The sequence below is a fragment of the Apostichopus japonicus genome, chromosome 15 (genome assembly GCF_037975245.1).
Source record: "Apostichopus japonicus isolate 1M-3 chromosome 15, ASM3797524v1, whole genome shotgun sequence".
NCBI classification, from domain to species: domain Eukaryota; kingdom Metazoa; phylum Echinodermata; class Holothuroidea; order Aspidochirotida; family Stichopodidae; genus Apostichopus; species Apostichopus japonicus.
Genome location: NC_092575.1, coordinates 5,864,581 through 5,890,132, shown reverse-complemented (window position 1 = coordinate 5,890,132; position 25,552 = coordinate 5,864,581). Strand labels below are relative to the sequence as shown.

Sequence of the window (25,552 nt, the reverse complement as noted above, 5' to 3'; positions counted from 1 at the left end):
TTCAGTGCTCCAAGCAGTGGTTAGTGTAGGCTACATCATTGGAAGAGCGAAAAATCATTATTGGAAAAACGAACACTTATAAGTTGGACTGGCATAACGTGAAACATGACGTCATTACGTGTTACCAAGTGGTATACCACAAGGTGCAACAATATTGAAATGGCAATGCGGTTATAGGTCTTAAGTTCTACCCTCTGCCCCCCCCTCCCCCCTAATGATAATCAGTCACCGAGATTAATCAAAATATTCCACTGCATTTACTTTCACTCTCTCAGAATATGTTTACTTACTGAAACATTAAATTATGGATTTGATCGTCATTTCATATCTCGAATATAATTTGAAGACCAAGACCGCCATAATTAGAGGTATAATGTCATACGCAACCGGTACTAGCCTTGTATACTTTTTTATATAGGCAACATTGATGACATTTACGTCATGGGCCGACAAATAAAACAAATTAGTTACAACTGTTATGGCCACCTCATCTTTGATTCGACGCGGTTATTCTACATTGTAAGCGACTGGGACCAACAATAAGTCAACAGGGCTTTATTTTTAGCACACTTCCCTGTTCACGACATGTATACTGTTAACCTGATGTTATGTAAACTGATTCCTTTATACCACATGTATGCTGTTGTGAATAGAACCAATAAATGAAATTAAATGAAGTCATGATTAAGTAAGCAAATACCCTCCCTAGCTACCCGAATACAAATACGGCTAGAGTTCTATGTGATAACTATGATACAGTCTGAGATATAGCAAGGCAGTGACGTCAAATAAATGGGGGGCAGAATGCCAGAAAGACAACTGGCGAAATCGAGATATGTTGTGATATGTGCACACAGTAAGTGATATTTGTATTGTCTTGATACTTTCTTCTCATGCATCACGATCGCTTTGTCTCTCTCTCAATCCAGTATCAATTGGCTAGTATTCAGACGTAACTTATATCCAACAACAAGTATCATGGTATTCCCGTTTTCGTCAATAATATGTCTATGCAATCATGATCACGCAATGATTAACCCGAGGAAGTTAAGAAATAGGTAGCAGATACATTAATTACAAGTAAGTTGTAGTAGCAGACGACATAAGACCTTCCCATCATGCAAATATGCTTAGCAACGTAGGACGCAATAACGTACTATGCACTTGCAATGTAAAACGTAAGTGTTGTAGACTAGGCACCCAATCCAATGCTTAGTCGATTATAGCGCAATACATAATAACAACAATTGCCTAGCAGAAATTAGCTTTCAACGAAAGGCCCTTATATCGTGTTTCTTTTCAGTGCTGAAAAGTTCAAGCATTATATTTAGTCAGTTTCACACTGCTGCTGAGAGACAATATGCCAAGCGTTGTGCCGAAAGTTCCTTTGGTAAATGAAATTACACCTAGAATTGTAAAGCAATGTTAGAGAGTAGCCTAACGTTTGTGGCCTAGCTTAAGTCATAACGAGTAACACTTATGCCCAAATTGCACTCACCTGACTACAAATTATAATTTGTGTAGCCTAGTACAACGTTATGCTAGGGCAAGTAACACAATCAATTTATGTACATAGGCCTAACATTAGGCTTAACTTAAGTTTACCTGGATGCCACATCCTTCTGCGCTGAGGGGCAGTTGGGAGTCGAACATATAGGGATCGGAAGCTTCATTAGCTTGTGAAAGTCCCTCTGGCATCAATTCCTCTCTTGAAATAAATTAGTGCCTTGGCTAGCACTACTTCTTCTGGTAATTTATTCTATAATTTCTGTGCTCTGTTGTAAAATGATTGCTTTCTGACTTTCAATTGTGATTTTGGACTGGTTAAAATTTCATCTTGTGTCCTCTGGTGCTTTTCTTGTCAAAAAAAGTTGAAGTAGGATGGTGACTTCGAAGTTCGGCCACTTAAGACTTAAAACACCCCAAAACTAAATCTTCTGGTATAAATCATTTGAAAATATACTTCATATGGTGGGAGAATTTTGTTATAGTACGATACACGGCCAAACTTTCTTTCCTGCAAACTGTTTTCACGTTGTTTTCCAAGAAGATTCTTCGTGATTGTGGAACTGGTATTTCTTGCTAGAGTATTGCGAAGTTCGGACACGCAACCCACAGTGTGGCGCTGGTGATAAAATTGGTGGCGCAGTTGCTTTTTCAGTAATTATAACAGACTTCATAGATCTTCGTCATTTTATTGACAAATATGTAAGTAATTTCTTGCACACGGGTCATTTTGGAGAGAAAATAACTGTAGCTTCGTACTTTTTGGTGAAATTTGACTCTTCCTGTAGATTTTCATGGTGAAATCGTGTATTTCTTAAGGGTGGCCGATCTTCGCAGTATGCCGAACTTCGCAATACTGACTATACTTCTCAGGGTCAATGTTACCATGCCCATGATATTATAAACAGTAATGAGGTCCTACCTCATAAGGCATTCCAGTTTTTCAAATCTAGGACACTTAGTCTTTGTTCATACCCAAATGTTTTAATCTCCTGTCTTTAGATATCCTTCCACCAGATTGATGTCTTTCCTTAAATATGGTTTCCATGCTGGGATACAATATTCTATGTATGGTCTAACATTTTGTAATTTGTATAGGCTTATAACTGCTTTACTAAATCAAAGTTGCTGAAGGTTTGCCTTATCATTCCAATAACTTTATTGGCCTGCTTTATTGCTTCTGCACATTGTTTACATGGATTGAGTGATTTGTGAATAATAACTCCCAGATCTTTCTCTAATTCTTTCTTACTTGGTATTATTCTTCCACTGAGATAATTACTCAGCATGTGGGTTATAATATCTAAATTGAAGAATGGCACATTTGTCAACATTGAAACCCATCTGCCATTCCTGAGTTCAGTCATACAGTTTGCCCAAATCCTGTTGCAATATGCCTAGATGTCCCCTCTGCTTCTAATTATGTGCACCACTTTAGTGGCATCTGCAAATTTGCTAACATATGATGCAATCCCATCCTCCAAGTAATTCAACAAAATTGCAGAGCAGAGAGTGGACCCAGTACTGCCCCTTGTACTACAGAGCTTGTCACTCAAGTTCCTTCCATGAGGAATCCCATCCGTCTTAAACTACTCTTTGCTTCCTCCTGTTAAACCATTCTTCAATTCATATTCCAACTGTTCCAATCTTGTGTGCTTCTAGCTTCATAATTAATTTCCACGCTAAATTCCAAACGCTAGGCCTAAGGCTATAGTATACGGTAAGTAATACCAAAAATGGTAAATCCCATCTGCGACTCAGCCATAGACCTAATGTTAGACCTAACCCTGCAACAAAATAAAATGACTGGAATTGTCAGTGTAAACTCACCTCTCCCACAGCAATGCACTACCGTCATACTCTGAAAGCTTAAATGAAATCACATCAGCTTTTAAAATGTTTATAAACTGTCATAAAGTCACCACTTTGACATGTCAATCTCCTCTTAAGACATACTGAAGGCTTCCTTCTGTGAATATTAGCAAAGAAATACTTAGATACAGGTCCTAAATCCCTCTGGGAATAGTTCAAGCAAACATTCTTCAAATGTACTTTAAGACAGCTTTAGAAAAGAGTCACTATTTTCAAAAAAGTTACCTAGTAGCATGACAGTAGCAGTCATAAAGTTGCCACTACTACACACTATTGCATCGAATAGGCTAAAGCTTAGGTTATCACAGTACTTATGGAGAACATGCTATCTTGGATGTGGTCATAAAGTTACCACTCCCTCTAAAGCAATGATTACAATGTTTTTCATGGATGTTATTAGATCAATTTTTGTTATTAGATCAAGTTTTGGAAAAGTTGGCTGTAAGTAAGTACCTGGAAATATCTACATCATACACAGTAAATTGAAGTGTTTGCTGATGGATTGTTGTAGTGGAGAAAATGTCCTTTCCTAAATGTACAGTGTATGGGAAGTAGTATTGTCCCTCCTCTGACATTTAATGTTGATGACTATGTAGTCCCATGGAGGTCTGTTTTTTTACCTCCATGGTAGGCCTATGCTGCTAAGCTAGATCTCCTGAAATATTCAACCAAAGAAGATTTTAGTCTGATCAAAGATTTGACAATGACAGTCTTCTGTTTCAATTCATGACAACAGCTGTTGTACAATTTGGCTGAGATCTTACTAGCCTAGGTCAAATGTTTAAGGCTGTATAAATGTACAAAAATGAATACAAATAGTAAAATAATGATGCCAACTGATTACAGGATGGATGGATGGACGGACGGACGGACGGGGTGGATGGATGGAAGGCCAAACGGACCTGTTTCCCCCCTCTCGTTCCTCATCCTCTCTTGTTCATTCATTCCAAATCCGCCGAGCAAATGCTAAGTTCCTTTCGATTCAGTTCTCTGATGCATCATGAATAGCTCTTCACAATAACAAGAAGTTGATGATGCTGAAAATGATATCAAGTTTTCAAAACTATGATTGATTAAATATATTAATAATAATAATAATAAATATGTGAAAGTAGTAGTTTCAAGCAACAGAACTCCTGGCAGAAATATTAGACAGCAATTTAAAAACAACCTTCTTGTTTGTTTTTACAGCCAAAAGATCACAAAGCTGAAGTCTGCATCTGGTGAGTAACTTTTATTCTCGTTTGAGTTGATACGTATCGTAAATTTGTAAGCTTTTCTTCACCCAAAATACTGGCAAACAGCCATGACTGTATATATCTTAATGGATTAAAATTTAATTAATGACCAATCACCATAAATTATGGATATTTCATGTATATATTTACCTGGAGGGTCAAATAAATATTCTCAAATGTTTTTTGAGGTATAAAGTAGATGACAGGGTTTCTTTTCAAATAAGCACCTCTCTGAAAGATGAAAATGAAACCAGAATTTCAAATTTTGATTGTATATTAAAAGTTCTACTTGCCTCCTTCCTTTTTTTCTTTCTTTGTAACATGTTTGGTAGCAGTGCAATTAAACCTCATTTAGCTACCAGATTTGGTGTGGATGACACAACAGGAAACGTCTCATTTCGAGAGCCTTTTATCAATAATTCATGGAGACTATTTCCTCATCAATAATATGCATGACAAAAGCTTTAATCATATGCGAGGATAATTTCCTTTGTCCTCTTTCATTGCAGGGCTGATCTGCCAGTTATTCAGACCGAGACAATTTTAACAGCTGCTGGTAACAGAGAAGAAATACATAGGTAACTATTATTTAGGGCAGATTTTTTTTCAATTACTTTTTCTTTTTTTCCCTTAAACAACCGGCCAAGCCCTAACCTTTTGGGTTGTCTGAACAGCAAATGTGGTTGTCTGAAAAAGAAAAGATTTTTTTTTTTTTAAATGTAGCAAAAAATAATGAAGAATGACCAATATTTATCATGATGTAGGAGATAAGTGTAGCCTGGTGAATAGAACACCAGGCTGTGGGCCAGTAAATATAGGCCTACCACATATTATTGTTTTATTGTAGTATCTCCAAAGGGATGGAAGAAGATACCAACTTTTTCATTTTGACCTATTCATGGGTAAGTTCATTAAAAATGCGATCTGTATTTGATGTAAACAAGCTTTCTTCCACCGTACGCCCTCCAGAGCTGAACCTCGGTCATCCAAACCAAAATTAGTGTCGTATGGCACGAACTGACGACCATTAAAAAATTTCCCCATTTTATGATTGGCTTCATGGCAAGGCCTGATGCTTTGAGCTAGTTTTATTGTATTATTTATTATCAATTCTTTGTAAGTCTTCGCCTTTCTCTATTCTATGGATCTCATTATTTTGTGTATCAGTATAGAATTTCTTCATGGATGTATCATTCTATCCAGAGATATGTTATCTATTGAGAAGAGCTCAATAGGAGAAAGGATTTAATAAGTAAACTTGCACATCTGTATTTCTGCATTTTGCATGCAACAAATGTATAACAAGTAATGTAAAATAACAGAAGCAAGTTAATATTTCTTGTGTAAACCTAAATAACCTGGGGCATAAACCTCCCCCCTCCTATCTCCCTCCCCCTCTTATCTCCCTCCCCCTCCTTTCCCCTCCCCCTCCTATCCCCCCACTCCTATGTCCCTGCCCACTTCCTTCACATCATAGGAGAGGCTATTTGTGACAAATAAACTTTTCATGCCGGTGAATTACTTCATTATTAGGGTATTGGCATTTAAGTCACAACAAAGATTTGAATTCTTGAGTGAGTTTGTTACTGTCGGAAACAAACACACTAACGCATAAGATTAACCTAGTAACACACTGTATTGTAGAACAGGGGCTGATGTGAACTGCTGTTAATTTAACTGACTATCTGGTATAAATACTAGGGAAAACTTGCACACTTCGAAATAAGAGAAAAAAAGTTTCCTAGACTCTACAAAGAAATACTATTGCACCAGTCGGTAAATCTCAGAAAATTGACGATTGAATTTAAGTGGTGAATTGTCCGTCATAACGAGAGTTCTAAAAACGCTTTGTGATTTGTTCTTACGTTCTTCTCTGTAGATTACTCGCAGAGATATTCCAGCTGGAAGATTGTAATGTCAACTCCAGGTCAGCAGTCTTACTTGATCTGTATTACTTCACCATCCAGTATGCTATTGACAAAGGTTTCAACAAGGAACAGACTTCAACTTTTTTTTCTATCGTGAAAAAAACTCATGAAGTTTGCATCGGTGAGTTAGTTTCCTTCTCTTTTCCCTTGGTTTTTGTGTGTGTGTGTGTGCATGTGTGTTAAAGTATGGTAGAGAAGGATAATATGTCAATGTCAGATTTCCTTTTCCATAGTGCATTAATGAAAGGATATGGTTCGTTCAGACTGCCTAGCTAAAGTTCTCTGCATAAATAACTTGACCAAAGTAGGCAGATGGGGAAAGGGGAAGGGTGGGGGGGGGGTGGCTGCTTGTGACTAGAGAAAATTCAAAATTTTCTTTTGGTAGTGAAATCCATCCCCCCCCCTGCCCACCTTTAATATAATTTGGGATATAAAGACCCCTCTCATATCCATCCAAGTTCTTGGTGGCTCTGTGATATATATTGAGAAAAAGTCTTCTTGACAGGGTCGTTGGTGGTGATCTATTCATTCCTAGTTGACAGGGAAAAATTCCCAGTTCCCTGCAGTTATAGTTTGATTCTAGGGGATGTCTAAATGTCTCCTAATTTGGGATCCGCCATGAAATATTTCCTGATATGTTTCTGACACAACATGTGTAATTGATTCAATGCGGTTTCACAGTTACGTTAGTCATTAAAACCATCCTACAATTGCCTTCATCTTCTTCTTCTTCATGTTTTCCTCTTATCTTCTCAGAAACTCCTTTTGGAAATCTGGACCAATGCTTCAACTACTTCAAGGAGCTTGTACTGTGCCATGCTGTGAAGGTAACTACCACAGTCAATATTCATGGATAACGAATAGCCCCCGATGCACATCTTTAAAGTACCGTACTCCTGTTATCGTCATTTATACAACACCTCACCTGACGTCCAATGTCCTGGTGATATTTCAAAAACAGATTTTATGTGGATTTTGGTATATTAGGATACAGTTTGGCACTAAAATCACCTGCAGTTCATAAGCATGACTAGTTCAATTTGATGTGTTCAAATAATAAAATATATGAAGAAGTACAACATTTTTAATGGCTTTGAATTTGATCTCTTTTGGCAGGTGACTAAACGTGAAAAATAATCTGAGTCGGCAAAGATTTAACACTTAAATGAAAATGACTTAAAATACTGTCTAATTTAATGTTGATTTCGGGAGTTTTAATATTGGACCTTATTGTGTTTAGGATATTTCAACGTAATAGATAGACAAAGCTTGTGTAGAATTATTAATTCAGGAACTTTGTTTTATAATTCTATTTTACTCTTTTTCTCATTTTTGCTCTTTTACTCTTTTGTTTTTATGCAAATTTTTATTCCATATTTGTAAATAAAAGCCTTAGGGAAGATAAGCCATGGCTTACCAAGTTACCCTCGAATTTGTAAATTATAAAATGAATTTCTAAATTGAAAGAGATTCCAAATTTGAGTTAAAATGTTGAATTGGAAGCCACCCCTCTTGTCAGTTGTAAATCCATAAGCCGTTGCGGGTTTCTCCCGCATTTGTGGATGCTTAAGCGTTGTTAATATAACTGCTGATTATTAATATTAAATGAATGAATGAATGCATCATAAATGCATGAATAAAGAAGCTGCTTGAAATATAATTTTACTTTTGTTCTGTTTCATCCAAGAGACCACCGTGGAGTATCCATTTGTTCAGTCCAGAGCAGGTCGGGTTGATCACAGAGTATGTCGTGAACACATACTTCAGACATTACAAACTGTATAAGTATGCGTTCACACCGGTGGTCAAATTGGATCTCTCCATCAACTATGTTGGACTTCCAGACTCTTCGGAACAAGAAGAAGGTTTGTACAGTTTGTTTGACTTCAGTTGAATCACAGTCAAAGCCAGTTGGGACAATTTCCCAGTTCTAGTACCACTGTATACTGTAATCTCATATCATGATTCAAAGCACTAGTACTGACAGTATGAACAGTTCCTAAACTTTTATCTGATAGAGAGAGGATATTTCACACTGCTCACACTGTCAGTACGAGTGCTTGGAAGCATGACATGAAAGTACAGGTTATCAAAACATGTTGTCCCAACTGGGTGAATCTCACTAATGAACACCATGAATGTAAATATGAAATGTTACAAATATTAAAGGTGGCCAGATCCTATACATACAAATCTTCTAGCCCTTCATATCTTGAAACGAATGCAGAGTACCATGTAGTCACTCGATATGAACAAATGATGTTTCTGAAAGTTTAAAAAAAAAATTGTCCCAATTGGGTAAATCACTAATGGATACCATGAATATTCATATGGAATGTTAAAAATATTAAACGTGGCAAGGCAAAATATAAGAAATAATAAATAAGTTCACTCACAAGCATTTATGTTTCTATTTTTAGCTGCCCTAGTTTTAATTTTGTATTTAGATCCTCCTGCAAGCAGGAACTCGCAATTGGCTTATCAATGCGCAAGCTGACCGAAGTCAGTCTCTTAGATTTATATTTAACATCCATGATTATGAATTGTCAATTGTCAACAACTCTGTAACTGGACGACATAAATTAATCTTGGAGTGACTCGAACCGGGGACCTTATGATTGGAAGGCGTTAACCACTGAGCTAACACTCCCATTTTCAACATGATTTTTCCAGACCAGAGCAATCTGAAACCCTGCATTAGCAGTAATTTCTACACTAGTGGCTCATTTTCCACAGTGTGTATGTATTATATATGTATATATATACTAAGCTTTGTGAATGTTTCTGTATAATGGGGAGGTGTATATCTTCTTTCTTGTTTCCCCATTGTTTGGTATTATATGGGTAACAAGAAATTGCCAATACTTGCTGATTTTTCTTCTTTTGTGTATAAATGAGGTATGAACATATTCTTACTTCCAAGTTCACAAAAATCAAACAAATGTGACATGCATATCTTTCTTCTGATATTTTAAGCACTTTTTTCTTGAGTCAGAGATAAACTTACAAAGTGCAAGTAAACTTTGATTCCCATGCAGAAAACCAAAGCATGGCAGACCCTGAGCAAACCGAGAACAGCGGTGACAAAAACGAGGCTGCCGCCGTGCGGGTAGGGGACGATCAAACAACAGATGAACCACAAGGTACCTCAGGTAACATGTGTGTAAACATTTAAAAAGGTGGTCATAAACAGGTTAATAAAATAAAATGTTTTTTTTGCTTCTTTAACATGTTTGTCTAGTCAGTCATAACAGTGTAATATACTACTTAAGAAGTAGCAGAGTTGATTCAGTGACATTTTCACATGATGAGAGTATTAAGAGAGTCCTTGACAGTGTCACCTCATAGGGTCACCTCATAGGGTTCATATAGTGCAGAGCTTTGCAATTCTTTTTTTTTAATAACTAAATCAGCTTGAAGTTGTTGATCTTGTTCTCCCAAAGCATCTCTACCAACATGTTTTTTTTAACATTGACTCTAATTTGTCTGACCAGGTTTGTAATTCTCAGATAACAATGTGTGGATTGATAATTTGTAGAATAGCCTCAGACGATTTAAAGTTACTTTGAGGCCAGTTTATCTCATCACCATTTCATATCATTACAACAATAACAACAGAAAATGTTTAAACTGAATAAGCTTTTGCCCTGCACTTGATATGCAAAATACATATTTTTTAAAGCATTTACAATCATTTTTGATATCCTTAGATAATGACTCCCAAAATTTAAGCAGAAGATAAAACCATCATCATTGCCTGGCACTCTCGTATTCATTGTTTGTGTGGGGATGGAGACAAATTCAGGGCTTCCACTTATAGGGAAGGGATGCATTAGGATCCCCCACTACAAAAAGTCGGGGTACATATCCCTCATTCTCCCCCCCCCCCAATGAATTTTCCAGATGAATCAAATATGTCTCAGCAGTGAAACGAGATGTGAAGCTGGGATTTGGATGGAAATTATCCTGTTTTCAATCTCATGATTACATATGTTTTCATGAAAGTGTGTCATAGTTCTCAAAACTCTTCTGCTCAGACAAGATGTATTGAACGAGCGGAGATGTTTCCTCAAGCCCTCAATTGTGTTAAGCAGGAATTGAAAAAGTTTAGTTTGTCCAAGATTGCTTACACTATGGTTAAGGAATGGACTGGCTGTTCAGTTCTCCCCAGCTTATACTAAGTTTCAGATTGTTTGTTCCTTCAAATTGCATATGAGACTGTTTGCCTGCATTGGTGGTCATGGAAGCTCCACTTGAAGTAGTCCAACCCAACTTTATGATGCATCTTTCAAATAGTATTGTGAAAAATAATGAAATGAAATAATAATAAAACAAAAGACAGGGGGGAGGGGGGGGGGGTACATGTATAACATCTGTTTCCTTCATGGTAAGGAGACAGTTGGGCATCTCAACAGAAAGTTGGGCAAACTTTGTTGAGAATTCAGTAAAAACAATGGATTAGTTTTTGTCCACCGGCTGCTGTTGCCTTGCAGCTGCCAAACAACTTTCTTTTTTTTCTTCACTAATAATTTTTTTATTAAAATTTGTTTGAAACCACATGTCAAAAGTAGAAACTAGTATAAGATGGAAAAATCAGCTGCGATTGCTTGTCAATTAGTTGTCAGATTTAATTGCCAAACTGATGTTATTTCTCTCTGTTTCCTTATTGTGGTTAATCACTTTTACAAGCAATAAAATAAACAAAATTTGAACTTTGGTACCACTCGTAATATTTACCAAGAGACTGGGGCAAAATTTGGCACCAGTGAAGAAGTTGTAGTTTCTTCAAACTCTTTTGTTCTGACAAAAACAGATGAGGGATTTCATCTCAAGCCCACAACTGTGCAGACATTTGCAAAGTTGTGTTTGTCCAAGTTTGTTTACAATATCGTTACTGAATGGACTGGCAGTTCAGTTCTTGTTTGCCCCGGCTTTAGAAACTAAGTCTTATATTGTTCAGCTCTATGTTTAACTTTTGATTCCTTGCCCTGAGGCAGTGATCTTTGCAATGGTGATAGTGTGTGTGTGTGTGTGACAACTGCTTGCATACATGGTAAGACAAAAAGTACATCTTGGTTGAACTTCATATTTACAATGTAGATCCTGCTTGGCTAAAAAAAAGAACCTTATTAAAATATGTAAGAGGTCAAAGGTCATTCAATGTCTACATTGCTTTAAGTCTGAAAGACCTTGTAAATACGGTAAGACAAACAGTACATCTTGGTTGAACTTCATATTTACAATTTACATCCTGCTTGGCTAATAAAAAAAGAACCTTATTAAAATATGTAAGAGGTCAAAGGTCATTCGATGTCTACATTGCTTTAAGTCTGAAAGACCTTGTAAATACGGTAAGACAAACAGTACATCTTGGTTGAACTTCATATTTACAATTTACATCCTGCTTGGCTAATAAAAAAAGAACCTTATTAAAATATGTAAGAGGTCAAAGGTCATTTGATGTCTACATTGCTCTATGTCTGAAACCCTTGTAAATACTGTAAGACAAAAAGTACATCTTGGTTGAACTTCATATTTACAATGTAGATCCTGCATGGCTAGTAAAAGAAGAACTCTATTAATATAAGTAGAGGTCAAAGGTCAATTGATGTCTACATTGCTCTAAGTGTGAAACCCTTGTAAATACGGTAAGACAAAAAGTACATGTTGGTTGAACTTCATACTTGGTGTGTAGATAACTGCTTGGTGAGAACAAGATCCCAATTGAAATAGGTAGAGGTCAAAGGTCATTTGAGGTCAACAGGGTACAGTCTGAAAACATTGTAACTTAAAACATGCAACTAGGTTGCAGTTCATACTTGGTATGTAGATTCTCCATGGTGCATACATGAATCCTATTGAAATTGCTGGAGGTCAAAGGTCATTTGAAGTCGACAGAAGTAAAAAATCTGAAATTCTTGAATGCATGATAACTGTCAAAATAAAGCTTGGATGAATGTAGTACTTGATGGGTAATGCCACATAAATTTGTGCAAGAACCTTGCTGATCGCTTGAATTCAGTAATTGTCAATACTTTAAAATCTTGTTTTCAGTTTTACTCTTCAATGTTGTTATGAAAACTATGGCAATAGTCACTAGGTCAACCTGCATTCTAGTTTAATGTTTTGCCTCAGAAACAATACTGTGATCGTATGGTTTACACCAACAAAGGTTACATATTCTGTTTAAGAATTCTCAAGTCAGCAAAATTGTAACCATTCCTTATGACACCCTAGTAATTTCATAATAAAACTTAAAGAATGTCCTTTGGCAGAAATTTTTAATAGTCTTGCTATGTATTAGTCAGACAAAACTTTAAAATTCAAATGCAAGTAATGTTTGTTTAGCTCAACTGGTTTTCAAGATATTCATCTTTATAAACAAATAAATGATTCCTTTAGGATTAAATCTTAACTTCTGAATACCTCAAACAAAATGTACTTTTGATTTCGATTGATGAAAATGCAGCAGAAAACCAATGGATAACATGATACATCAGCATATTTTTCTGGAAATGTACCTTTAGTCGCCCTGAAAACGTTAATTTCTTTTGCACAAATTTTCTCTGTGTCTGTTTGCAAGGGTTGGTCATCATCCCATGCTACAGTTTGCCCATTGCCCGTACCACATGCATATCTTTAAAACAGTATCGGGAATATTATAACAAAATATAATAAGGAAAAAATGGAACATTTAACTGGGGTCTCAAAGAGCCAGGTTGGGCCCCTGGGACAATTATGTCATCACCCACCCCATTCCACCCTCCCCTTTCTTAAAATGTGTTAAAGAGTAAATAAATAATGAGGTGGTACATAAATGAGAAAAAATATGTAAATGAGAATATATACCTTTTTGTATAACAGATTTCCCTGGGGCCCTTATTCGACTCTGGGGCCCATGATGTTCTCAACATTGCACAATAGCATTACATGGATTATAAGAAGGTGGGAAATGGTAGCTTCATAGATATGCTAGAGCTTTTGCACTTGTTAAAACTATTAGTTAACATTTAAACAGTATAGTACTTGCTGATGAATAATTGTATGACAATTTACTCATAGACAAAAATCATGGATGCCCACGTTTTGTTTCATACAATTTTTTTTCTTCGTCTTTTCAGAAGAATCACCGAAATACCAAGAACTGAGAAAGATAATAACCGCCCAGCTAAACGAGGAGATCTCAAAGCTGCGGCTATCCTTGGACGCGCAGATCAAACAGCAGGATGATTCTCTTCAGCAAATACTCGGCTCGGTCGAAGGTCAACAGTCCGGTAAAGCCAACCGAGGATCGGCCAAGTCTAAGAAAAGATGATGTCCTAACTGCAGTCAACGACCTACAAATATATAATCTAAAATGTCTCTCTTTATTAAGCTGTCGGCTTTGACCGGACAGGCTTTCTGCAGAAGAAGGGGAGGAGGTACGGCCCGCAGAGAAAGTTTATCTGAAAGAGTGACGCCAATTTATACTGAACATTCTGACTTTTTCAATGTAAATGGCATAAATTTTGAAGTTGTAGTTTTCAAATTGCGAATCGGAAAACTCTTCACAAGTGAGGCAAGTACCACAAGTTATGACTTGTTTCTTATTGGTGTTAATGTGTGCTACCAGTTTTGTGTCCTTAAGGAAAGTTGCATTGATAGGAAGCCAGGCTGAAGAGTCAAGAATAATAACTTCTTCTTCTTCTTCTTCAAGGCTAGAGGATGGGCTAGAGGCTTAGAAGCCTGTGATCAAACTATAAATTCACAGATTCTCACATCTTTGAGAATCTGTATATAAAGATGAACTGCACCCACTGAGGAGGTGGAGGTTTTACTCTTTCATGGAATGAAATACCTTTGAGATACATTATGACACAGTTTTCATTGATATTTGAAGAAAAAAGAAAACAAGTTATTCCCCCGATTCCCTCTATTAGCCTTTTGATTTTGATGTCACCAGATTAAAAGCAATACAACTTATCTTAATTGCAGTAACAAAATGAGATGAAAATATATGACCACCGAAGTAGCCGAATGAAATATGTTTTATAAAATTTAATTTACGACTAATCATCCGTCCTTGAAGAGCTTAGTCTCGCCATCTCTTTAAGAATTTTTAACCAGACATATTCTGTCTTTCAAATAACATAACAAAATGCTCCCTTATTAATCATATTTAATACTGTATAGAACATATTTGTATCAGAGTTGTAAAAGTTGAATAAAACTTTGATTCACATAAACTCAAAGAAGTTGATATTTTTCTTGTTTGTCATCTTAACTTGGAAATGTAGTACTAACAGTTTCAACTGTTGTTACGGTGATATTATGCATGTGTAAATTATCAATACCCAATAATTTTATCGTATGTACGGGATTTGTATGCATTTGAACTAGAAGAATACAAACAGAAAGTTATATGACCACTAGAGGCTTAGTTCTGTACCATCTTCAATTTAGTACAAGATAAACACAATCTATTTAAATGATGCAACTGATTATTTTATTGTCTTACCTGCATTGATAAATATTTCCATGTAGTTGTACAACAATGAAAATTAAATTAAATGTTCATTAGTTGAGGAAAAATATCAAGTATTCATAAACAAAAATCTAATTTATAGCATAAAGAGGTACAAGGCACTCGATAGAGACCGTGTCTCCCCTTCTCTCAAAATGCACCCTCCTGGTTTCAAATAAGTATTAATCGATTGAAAGTTAACAGTAACATTCATTATGGTTACAATCAACGCAAAAATCGTTGGCAAAAGTATAAAGCATTCTCAAAATTCTCATTCAGTGATGTCACATGACCTTTGGCCATTTTATGACTTTCTGGAACTTTCTAACATAAAAAATTATTTCCACATTACGTAATTTTAGAATGTGGTCAGACTTGTGTCGCATAGATCAAGTCAGTGTTTGTATAGCTTGACATATTTCTAAGTTAACTATATAATTTAACACATCATGAATTTTAGGGTTAATCTACTCTGTTTAATAATGGAGGTCACAGGTCATTTGAGGTCACCAGAGGTCGAAGTGTGAAAAGCTTTTACAAATCTCCAAGAGTAAATCTTGGATGCAGTTCATAGGTAGTATGTCAGTATGTCCACCCTTGTGGGTAAACCGATTGGTAATTTTTTCACGTAGGTCAAAGGTTAATTGAGATCAGCAGAGGTCAAATTATGTGGATCTATATAATAATGAATAACAATAATCAGCAGTTTATATTTACGAAGGTTTAAATGACCACAAATGGGTGGCTTCCAATTTAACATTATTACTCAAATTTGGAATCTTTTCAAGTTAGAAAGTCATTTCAGATGGGAAAACCATAGATTGCTCTTGGATGAAAAACCCAGCATACTATGACCTGGCCGGGTATCGAGCCCGGAACCTCCCGATTGCTAAGCCTCATTATTTCAAATGCCACCGCCTTTATCCACTGGGCCACAGCACTGATATATTCCAAATATGAAATTCATCAAAGATTTTCTTTTGCAGGTATTCTTTTGATAAGGATTTCAACAACTGACTTCAGTTGACCTCAAATGCACTTTGACCTATAGGGTTGCAAATGGCTTTATTGCACTCACCAAGGTGAATCCCACATACCATGTATAAAGTGAAACCACCATGCACTTTCGAGTAATTGTGTTTACAAGCCAAGGTGTCACATACATGTATACACACCATCAACACTGCATAGATTCCTTTTGCTTTCAACAAGGAACAAAGAAAATTGTATACCCATTCTATGTGTCCAAGGTTGTGCAAGATATTTTGGTTGAAAATTTAAATTGACCTTTAAATAAGAAATTAAAGGTACCCAAACATGTGTCTGATACTGTACCTGTACCTATGAGTCTTCCTTCAACATATAATAATTTCCAAGATGTGGCTCCAAGGGAATTTACCTATTCCTTCAATGAGAGAAATAATACAACATATTCCTTACTGTAATGTTCCAATAGACCTTAGCACATGGTCTGCAAAGTGGCAAAGTTTGACCAGCGACCCAACAGTGGGTCATGAAAGATTTTCGGTAGATAGCAAGTCCTTACTTTTTGTCCAGTACCTGTTATGTATTTCTACTTCAGTAATACTTTCAGTATCTACTGATCCTTGTCTCCCACGCTCCCCTCTACCAAGAAATCTTGGAATTGCCAGTGTTATGATACTTTTAGGCTTCAGCTGAGATAACTAAATGGCAGTCTGTCAGTCTAGTATCCGACTACCGTTCAAATTAATCTGTAGGTAGCTACTTTTGTACAAACCAGACATAGTGGCCATAAGGAATCTTTGTTGATGAATGGGTAAGGAAGTACAGCGACTCGTTCTTCAAATCAACACACTGTATCTGCAGTCTTGGAGTAGACTATTAAATAGTCTCCGTTGTGTCTTCTTACTCCTCTGCTAACTATCGACGGTACAAACCATTTCATCCGTTTTCTTGGCTCTGAGCTCTACGGCGTTTCCGTGGGTTCACTCCGCCGCTACTACCACTTGCATCATTCTTTGTGGCTGTTTCATTTTGCTCTTGTTCCATACTTCTGATGCCGGCAATCTTGGACAGAGAAAAAACAAATAGATTTTAAAATAATGGCCATGAGGAAACTGTATGTATCAAAGCAAGGCAGGTACTACACAGAAGTCATGAAAGCTTGGAAGCTTTTGTTCAGATCTGAAAGGCATGCCTGCCTTTAAAATGAATTGTTTGACAAATGGAAACTGTATAAACAATCCATGACAACAGCCAAGATGGCCTTTATACTACACCATACTATGAATAAACTAACAATGACAAATAGCAAAATGGACTTTATACTACACCTTACTAAGACTAAACTAACCAAGACGAATAGCCGAAATAGCCTTTATACTACACCATACCATGATTAAACGAACCAAGACGAATAGCTAAAATGGCCTTTATACTACACGATACTATGAATAAACTAATTATAACAAATTGCCAATGGCCTTCATGCTATACCATACTATGAATAAACTAACCATAACAAATTGCCACAATGGCCTTTATGCTACACCATACCATGAATAAACTGAACTTTCCAGTCCTGTGTAGTGGGTTAAATTCTTTGCTGTCTACATAACACATAGTAAAAAGTTATCAAACAACAATTTCTACTTCTTGATTACGCATTCAAATTCATTCTACCCACCACCTCCCACCTACACCTCAATAAAATAATCATTCACCAAAGCTATTTTCATTCTAAAATGACATTTTTGTATTTCCTGCAAACTGAAGGTAGAGATGAAGAATATGTTAGCAACTTACCGTAACTTGATAAGGAACTGTCATTTCCTTCTTGGACGGCGACTTGTACAGAGTTGCAAACCTGGAAAGGCAAGAAAAAGAACAAATCAAATATTCCATGCAACAGTCTGACCAAGACTGCAGGTGGCATACTCCTATTAGAGTCTATATCGATCCGCCTGGATGTTCTCCTTCAGGTTATGTGCCAAGATGCAGTAAGAGAACATCTTTTTTGTATGTTATCAATCAGGATCTGTTTTTTTGTGGCTTGCATGTTGAAGAACATGAATGGAAGTAAATGTGGTGCAAAAATTGGGTCAATTGAGGCAATTTCAGACCCCTTTAGGCTCCCAGGGGCAGCGTACCAAAATTGTTTACTACTGAGTAAACAGTTTGTTTACAAGTGACAAAAACTTCAGGCTCTGATAGCAAAAATCTGCATGGTCATGATATGGTTAATTGATGGTGCCATGAAAGGCTAACTTGTCAGCTATCCAGTGTTGGGTAGCGTTTAGCTAGTGAGAACTTCTATCTAGACTTAGAGACCACACTACTTTCGTGAGTTAGTGTGTAAGTCAACATGGCTTTTAATGGGTTTATGCTACCTGCAATCGAAAATGGTCGATATTGACGACCGGCATTAACGTCGATAGTTGACAACAATAAAAAGGAGGAATCACTTTTGTGACTCAATGCTAAACATTTCCGGTCAGAAGTTAATAATTGTGGAAGAGGTATCTGGTAGTTGGCAGAAGAGAGGAAGGGGGAAGACGACCAGGGAGAGGGGAAGAGGGTGCAAGATTGGCCTAATACACATTCAATCCATACTCACAGGAACAGCATGTTGGCAGCATGTTTTGTGAGGGTAACATGCATGTCATAACAGTGAATATAACAGTATATAGAATATCACAGTATATAGAATATAACAGTATATAGAATATCACAGTATATAGAATATAACAGTATATAGAATATCACAGTATATAGAATATAACAGTATATAGAATATAATAGTATATAGAATATAATAGTATATAGAATATAATAGTATATAGAATATAATAGTATATAGAATATAATAGTATATAGAATGTAACAGTGCATAAAAAAGTGAATATAACAGAGAATATAACAGTGAACAGTAATTTTACTGAACACACCTCTGGTTGTTTCTCCAGGAGAGGATGACTCTCAAGGTTGCAGCATGACCCCAGCTCTCCCCAAGGGCGGGTGACAGGTGTGACGATCCACCCTGGCTTGTGTTCACTTTGGTTGTCATCTGATTGGTCAAAACCACCTGCATGTTTAAAAAGGACAGGCTAGAAATTCATGACCAGCTCAGAGACTGAATCTAAAAAAATAAACCCTCCTTATTTCCCCTTTTCTATACCAGTGAAATAAAAGTGGGAGAAATTTTCAGGATTTTTTCTTTAGAAATCTCAAAAAAAATCTCCAGAGGTTTCTAAAGACACTACGGACAATCTCTCCCATTTTATTTTGCAATTTGTCAACACAAGTGAAATGAACGATCCCAAAAGGTTCAGTTTGTTCCACGATCGTGTATGTATACTGTGAAATTTCTTGCCTGGCTTGATAACGGCGGACACACATCTCCATTGTGGCATAGCAAGTATTGTTGAGTCCAAGCTCTTCCTTATCTGCAGTGAGGTTTCAGAGAAATTGGGATGGCGTTTTCAGCGAGAACAGTGGGGAATATATATCTCTAAACTATAGGTTTACATATGTCTGCCACCAAACGGTTCCATTAAAACAAGTCTACACACAGATACGTAGTTCAAGAACCCCTCAGGAAGTCTTTGAATAATAACTTGTTCAGCCATCCATCTGAGAGGCCAAGAAAACTGAAGTGAAAGGAAAACCTTCCCCTATCACCCCTCCCCTTTGGGGCATGACTTTAACACCCAGGCTATGAACCGATTTCCGACTCCCTATTTCTGGCTAAAGCCCTGCCCTCAAAGGGTATCTTGCAGAATGTACAGAGCACTACACATCTTGCAACAGATACAGCCTCCATTTTGAGATCGAAGATCCAAGTCAACCAACTGCCCCCACCCCCTCCCCCCACCATAGGAGCCCAATTTGATTTGGGGGGCTGTAATGACTTGCCCGAAAAATATAACCAAAATTGTTTGCGCGCTCTGTTCGCTTAAAACATGTTAAAGTACATATCGTAAAGGCTTTTACACTAGTAAAGGCAAATTTGACGGGCAAGCTTAGAACTTTATTTTAGTTACCAAGGAGATTTATTTTAAACTATTCATTTCCTTTAGCTACATCATTACAATTTATTTTCTTTCAGTAGGTGCCTGAAAAATTCTAAGCATATTGCCCAAATTTTCACAAAAACATTTGGTTGGGGGGATGCAGCCCCAAGCCACCCCACCTCCTACGCCTATGCCCTCCACCCCACTCCTTGAGAATCTGGCTCCACTACTTATGATCAAACACAACCCTTGGTCAAAAGAGATTAATATAAAGGTAATGTACGGTATAACGAGATGGGGCTTACGGCAAGACGATACATGGTTGCCATTTTGATGAGACTCTGAGCAAGTCCGTTTAAGAGTCTAGTTCGCAGCGACATATCGTCAAGGTCGTGTCTGAAGTGAAAGGCGATACTGTCAATGATGATGAGTTTGATCTGTGAATGAAAATAAGGAAATCTAAAGTCATATAGGGCAGAAAATGAAACCATACAGCAGAGGGGTGGGGGGGGGGGGGAGGAGGCAAATTAGGAGAGATGAACAGCTACATCATTAAAAGGGGAAAATGAGAGCAATGAAAAAAAGTAGTCCTGACTTACAGTAGCTATCCTCAAAAAGCTAGACAACTTTCACACAATTTCCGTCAAAGATTTTTTCTTCTTCCAAATGTAAGTCAAACAGTACTAGTTAGCCATAGATGGTAATACAACAAACAGTATTGATAGTTTTCAACCTCGACAGCAATGACTCATTCCTCTAGGTATCACATTAGTCTGTACAAATGGAGGAGGATATTGAGTGTGCTCTCCTACCCACATTCTTTTCTTCCTACCACCCCAGCCCCCTCCCCCCAACCTGAGGGGAAGGAAACAGTTACTTCCCACATCACACAGGCTTCTCAATAGACGAAAAGCTTTCAATCCAGCCCGCAAAAAGTACTCCGCTTACAATTGTACAATAACAATATTGGTACGTGTATCCTTAGGGCCTGATGCTTGAGCATCCTACTAGCCTAGCCTGCACATCGCTCAGTCTAGGTATTAAAGGGATGAATTTATCGTTCAAATTTTCTGATTTTCAGTTTTGAAAGCTCTTAACTATGTCTCTCATAAAATACTATTCTCCCTGTGTTGAAAACTGGTACACAATTTTTTTGGCAATTGCATAGCAATAAGCTCATTTTGCATATCAGTGGGCAAGTAATACTAGATAAATGATTGGATTTTTTTTTTAACCCTCTATTAGTGAGATTTTGGCTTTCTCAGGCTATTTGTTGGAAACCTAGGTAACTCTCTGACCCTATTAGAAATCTACAGACCGCGAGTAGACTGTGTGAACACATAAGTGACATTCAATATTCTAACCTTGGCTAACAAACAAAAGAGATCATTTTAACCATCTTTAATGCTGAAATTCACATGGTGATCTATTTAATCAGGCATCTGTGCCACTGTTTGATAAGTGTTTTCTGCAATGATAATAATTTTTCACAATTCAATCTGCTGATACCTTTTCATGATCTTTGATGAATTGTGGAAGCAGGTTGACCAATGCAAGAAGTTCTGTATAGTTGTGGCATCTGAAGTAATGAATACCAGATAATATCTTTTCCACAGAGAAGTCCTTCAGACAGGCTGATTGATCTGTAAATCATAAATTTGAGCAATATTTTTATCGAGAATTTTTTTTAATTGAATAGTACATCATGATATATTGGATGATATTGGCTGCATTTGTAACAGCACTTACTTCCTACTGGTCAATGTACCAAAGCTTTGTGTCTACTTTAAGCCCTATTGCAGAATACAGAATGTACATCCACAACATTATATTCATTTTTATATTTATTTACCTATTCAGCAAACTACACATTTCAGCACATATACTTTGTTGTTCTTTGTTATTGTGCTACATATTATCAGATATCTGTTCAGACAATTTAAACGTAAGACCTTTTTGTCCAAGGGAAAATAAATCTTTGAAAACTGCCCTGTATAATCAGGTCATGTCAACATTTATCTACTAGCAGGACTACCTTCGAGTTCAGTCCTCTGTATAGATGCCACACGGCGGCAATGATCTTCGACAGCTTGTGCGATATCTGCTGCCCTCTGTGGGATAAAACTGCCCTCGGTGTCGATGAAAACAGCTTCACCTTGTAGACCTCCAAAAGCTTCAGGAATCTGTACATTTACAGCTAACTGAATGCTACAAAGTTCCAAAAATTTTTTTTTAAATGGTTGGTAACAGAAATAATACTATGCACATTGAAAGTCTGCATGTATTACATATTGCAACACATAGTTGGCATTAAACTACAGCTATACATTCTGGGTTGAATATCGTATGCCAGGTCAAATTTAGTCCGGGTCTTCCAAATTTCGGCTCGGACAACCAAAATCAGCATTGGACATTGTCCGGCTGATGACTAGATGTTTAGGAATACATTGTAACTATCACCCACCATAACCGCAGAAATACTGAAATAAAACTGACATAGTGGCAGGCCTATGACCCACAGTTTTACTGGACCAAAAACTACACATCTCTCCTAAAAAATACATATTGACCATTCTCTGTTATTTTGGTACATTTTCTGACAACCAAATTTCCTGTTCGAACAACCAATATGTAAGACTTGGATGTCCAAGGGATGACCAGAAAAAAGGTCCTCAAAAAATTTGCCCTGTACACCAACTGTTCAACCTTTACTTTAGAACCAAATCTTTTAGAAGTGCCGGGCAACCAATCATTCCCTTAATCCGTTTAATAGGCACCTTTTCTTTCTGATAATTGCTCTGTTTGAAAAAACATGAGCAAGTCATCAAATATAGACCTTGGAAACTCCAAACAATGATTTGTTCTAAGTTCATTGCTTTTCTGAAGGGTTGCATTTTGAATAATTTTGGGCCACAATAAAATTATCATCTACTTTTCTTTTCAGCAAATGTCTACTAATTAGCATGTCAATCATGATTCCAATTGGATCACAAGATTTTGCAGCCACCCAAAAACTATTACTTTGCATGGGGGGGGGGGGGGAATCAGAAGTCATAGAATAGTACTTATCTACTTATTATGTGTACTGCATTATGAACAAACGATCACACCCAAACAATAGCAGGGAAGAAATTTCTACGGATACCTATTGTTTTCTCTCATTTAACAAAAGAATGGTAAGGTAAATAGATTTTCTAACCTGAGCTGTGTTTTGCCAACACCAGGTGACCCACAGAATTCTGTGATTTTTGCTAATGGTACTCCTCCACCAAGCATATCATCAACTTCTTCACAGAAAGTTATAATTCCTGGTGAATCATTTTCTCTCTTAAGCAGCTCAAAAGCAGAAAGAGCAGAGTTTACTGGAGCTCTTTGTGTTGAGGGTGAGATAGTGGCAAGGACCTCCAAAGCCTCCTCTGTGGTTATAGACAGTTCTGAAAGCAAGAAAAGAATCAAGTCTAACAGAAAAAAATATTACAATATAGATAAAGAAAACTTCATTAATTTATGTTGATTGGTGATAGGCAACGAAGGAGTGAAGTATAATATTTAATCCCATGCTGTCATATATCTCTCTCTGCTTCCTTTCTCCATTTGTTTTGGCAGAGTTTAATTCTGCGACATCCTTGGTTGGTGATTACATAATATTTTTAAAATAATTTTTTTTATAGAGTTAGCCTATTTGATTAAGGCCTAGGCCTTTCCATTTAAAGCATTCAATAGGTTTATCAATGCCATGAAGTCAATCCCTAGTAAGTAGTTGTACAAGTGAGGTGGCAGAATTAAACTTTCCCCCTCCCCTTTAGCCTAAAGAAAAATTTAGATTATAAAGAGGCAGTTATCAGACTAAGACCGAGGATACATAGGCATGTTAGGCCCAAGAAAGTAAGAACTAAGAATGTCCAAGCCCTTGTTTATACATGAAGGGTGTTACTCAAACGAATGGCAATTGCGTTACACATAACAAATGACAATATGTTGTACACACTAAAAAATTGCGTTGACTAAAACGAATGACAGTGAATGACAGCACAGACATTTTCTTCAACCGGATATCACAGTTCAGACTTCGTGGGTATATTAAAACCACGCAAACCAAGTGGACGCGAAGTGCGATGCTTACATATCTAGTAAAGTATGGACAAGATACAAACACATCTTATATAGAAAGCGAAATTGTAAGTCTGATTTTAAAAAGTAAATTTAACGTCATTTTCCCGATATTAATTGTTAGAAACTAACAATACTATAATCTTGAAACGGCTAAAAATTTCAGGAAGAGTCCTTATATTGGACATGTATATATTTCTTTAAAAAAGAAAAGATTTTTTTTTTTGAGGGGGGGGGGTGCAAAAGGGACTGGAAAAGGAGAAAATTTGCACCAGTTATGGAGCTACTCTGTAACAGTAGTGAAGGGAAGGGGTGCAAGGGGGGCGCCCCCCTGGCGGAAATGTTCACCACAAATCGCAAAAATCCGAGTTGACATTTTGCGACAATAACCGCATTTACTCCACTCCTTTAATCATTCTATCTCTTCTCACCACCGTCCTTCATTGTCATTCGTTGTCATTTGCTGTCATTCGCGAATGACAATTAACCCTGTACAAAGTCTATTGTCATTCAGTCATTCGTTTTAGTTTGTCCTTACATGAAGCCTAAATCTCAAAACGTCTAGGCCTAGGTTGTTAAACTTGAACTGAAAGTTAGGGCATTAATGCTTATCTGTACGTATAAGGAAAGTTGTAATATCTGTTTTCAGTTGGCAATTGTACAGTTGTCCTTTGAAGTTTATGATTAAATTACGTTCAAAGCTAGGTTAGGCCTAACATCATCAGTTCTACTGTACTGCGAAGCCTAAGTTTTAGACTACAGGCCTAGGCCTAGGCTATGTCCATTATGTTGTCCTACTTCCAATTTTTACCTTTACTCAGTTCTGATGGCTTTACATTGTGCAAATCTTCCACCAAAGAGAAACCTGCAGAAGATAACTTCTTCTTCAAATGTGGCGGAAGAGGAAAGCTTCCCAGTTCTCTTTGCATTCTGAGGAAAGTCTTGCCTAACCAGTTACTGTGTTAATTATTGCATATATACTCACTCGACAGATCCCGGTCAAGTTTGAAGTTAGCGCCATCTAATTGCAATCCCAGGACCTCAACATTGTTCCAATCCGTAGTAAGCTTTTACATGCCGTAAAAACAGTCCACACTGCACTATTATACATGGTCTCCAGATTCGAATAACAAACTTCGACACAGCTTTAAAATGGGGTGCAGGAAGGGAGAGCAGTCCGACGAATGTTCATAAGAGTTGATAGTACAGCCTGTGGACCCACACCCTCTTGAAAACCATTGCTATTTAAAAGTATTAATCAATATACAGTATGTCCCTTCCGGGCCCAGCGAAGGGAGATTCAGAGGGGATACAACCCTGAGCAAGGGATCAATCGGGAGGGTGGAGGGGCCTTTGATATAATAGAATGAAAACAAGTGCTTTCTTAATTTGATAATTAAA

General features: G+C 37.0%; 2 protein-coding genes across 3 annotated transcripts; one reads left to right on the top strand and one right to left on the bottom strand.

Annotated features, from left to right (window-relative positions):
- Positions 1 to 1,186: 1,186 nt before the first annotated feature.
- Positions 1,187 to 14,380, top strand: LOC139981336 (cilia- and flagella-associated protein 119-like). Of its 2 annotated transcripts, none has more exons than XM_071993674.1 (8): positions 1,187 to 1,390; positions 4,570 to 4,601; positions 5,126 to 5,194; positions 6,496 to 6,665; positions 7,301 to 7,371; positions 8,232 to 8,409; positions 9,583 to 9,687; positions 13,666 to 14,380. In XM_071993674.1, exons 1-8 carry the CDS (start codon positions 1,361 to 1,363, stop codon positions 13,857 to 13,859), a joined length of 849 nt encoding a protein of 282 aa, XP_071849775.1. In that variant the 5' UTR covers positions 1,187 to 1,360; the 3' UTR covers positions 13,860 to 14,380. The 2 variants fall into 2 exon arrangements, with proteins under 2 accessions (XP_071849775.1, XP_071849774.1); XM_071993673.1 differs by having other exon boundaries at positions 9,583 to 9,696.
- A 792-nt stretch (positions 14,381 to 15,172) lies between these two features.
- LOC139981332 (DNA repair protein RAD51 homolog 3-like) lies at positions 15,173 to 25,148 on the bottom strand. The gene is made up of 8 exons (XM_071993667.1): positions 24,963 to 25,148; positions 23,241 to 23,475; positions 22,077 to 22,249; positions 21,551 to 21,684; positions 20,347 to 20,478; positions 18,977 to 19,113; positions 17,835 to 17,895; positions 15,173 to 17,096 (listed from the first exon to the last, which is right to left on the bottom strand). Exons 1-8 carry the CDS (start codon positions 25,078 to 25,080, stop codon positions 16,971 to 16,973), a joined length of 1,116 nt encoding a protein of 371 aa, XP_071849768.1. The 5' UTR covers positions 25,081 to 25,148; the 3' UTR covers positions 15,173 to 16,970.
- Positions 25,149 to 25,552: the final 404 nt, after the last annotated feature.

Bases quoted from the DNA above. Each gene is read 5' to 3' on its own strand.
- LOC139981332 (XM_071993667.1), bottom strand. From the start codon at position 25,080: ATGCAAAGAGAACTGGGAAGCTTTCCTCTTCCGCCACATTTGAAGAAG. The intron at 23,476-24,962 runs GTAAAAATTGGA...TCTTGCTTTCAG, and splicing joins GCCATCAGAACTGAGTAAAG to AACTGTCTATAACCACAGAG. The intron at 17,097-17,834 runs GTAAGTTGCTAA...TCTCTGTCCAAG, and splicing joins CAGTTCCTTATCAAGTTACG to ATTGCCGGCATCAGAAGTAT.
- LOC139981336 (XM_071993673.1), top strand. From the start codon at position 1,361: ATGCCAAGCGTTGTGCCGAAAGTTCCTTTG. The intron at 7,372-8,231 runs GTAACTACCACA...GTTTCATCCAAG, and splicing joins TACTGTGCCATGCTGTGAAG to AGACCACCGTGGAGTATCCA. The intron at 8,410-9,582 runs GTTTGTACAGTT...ATTCCCATGCAG, and splicing joins CTCTTCGGAACAAGAAGAAG to AAAACCAAAGCATGGCAGAC.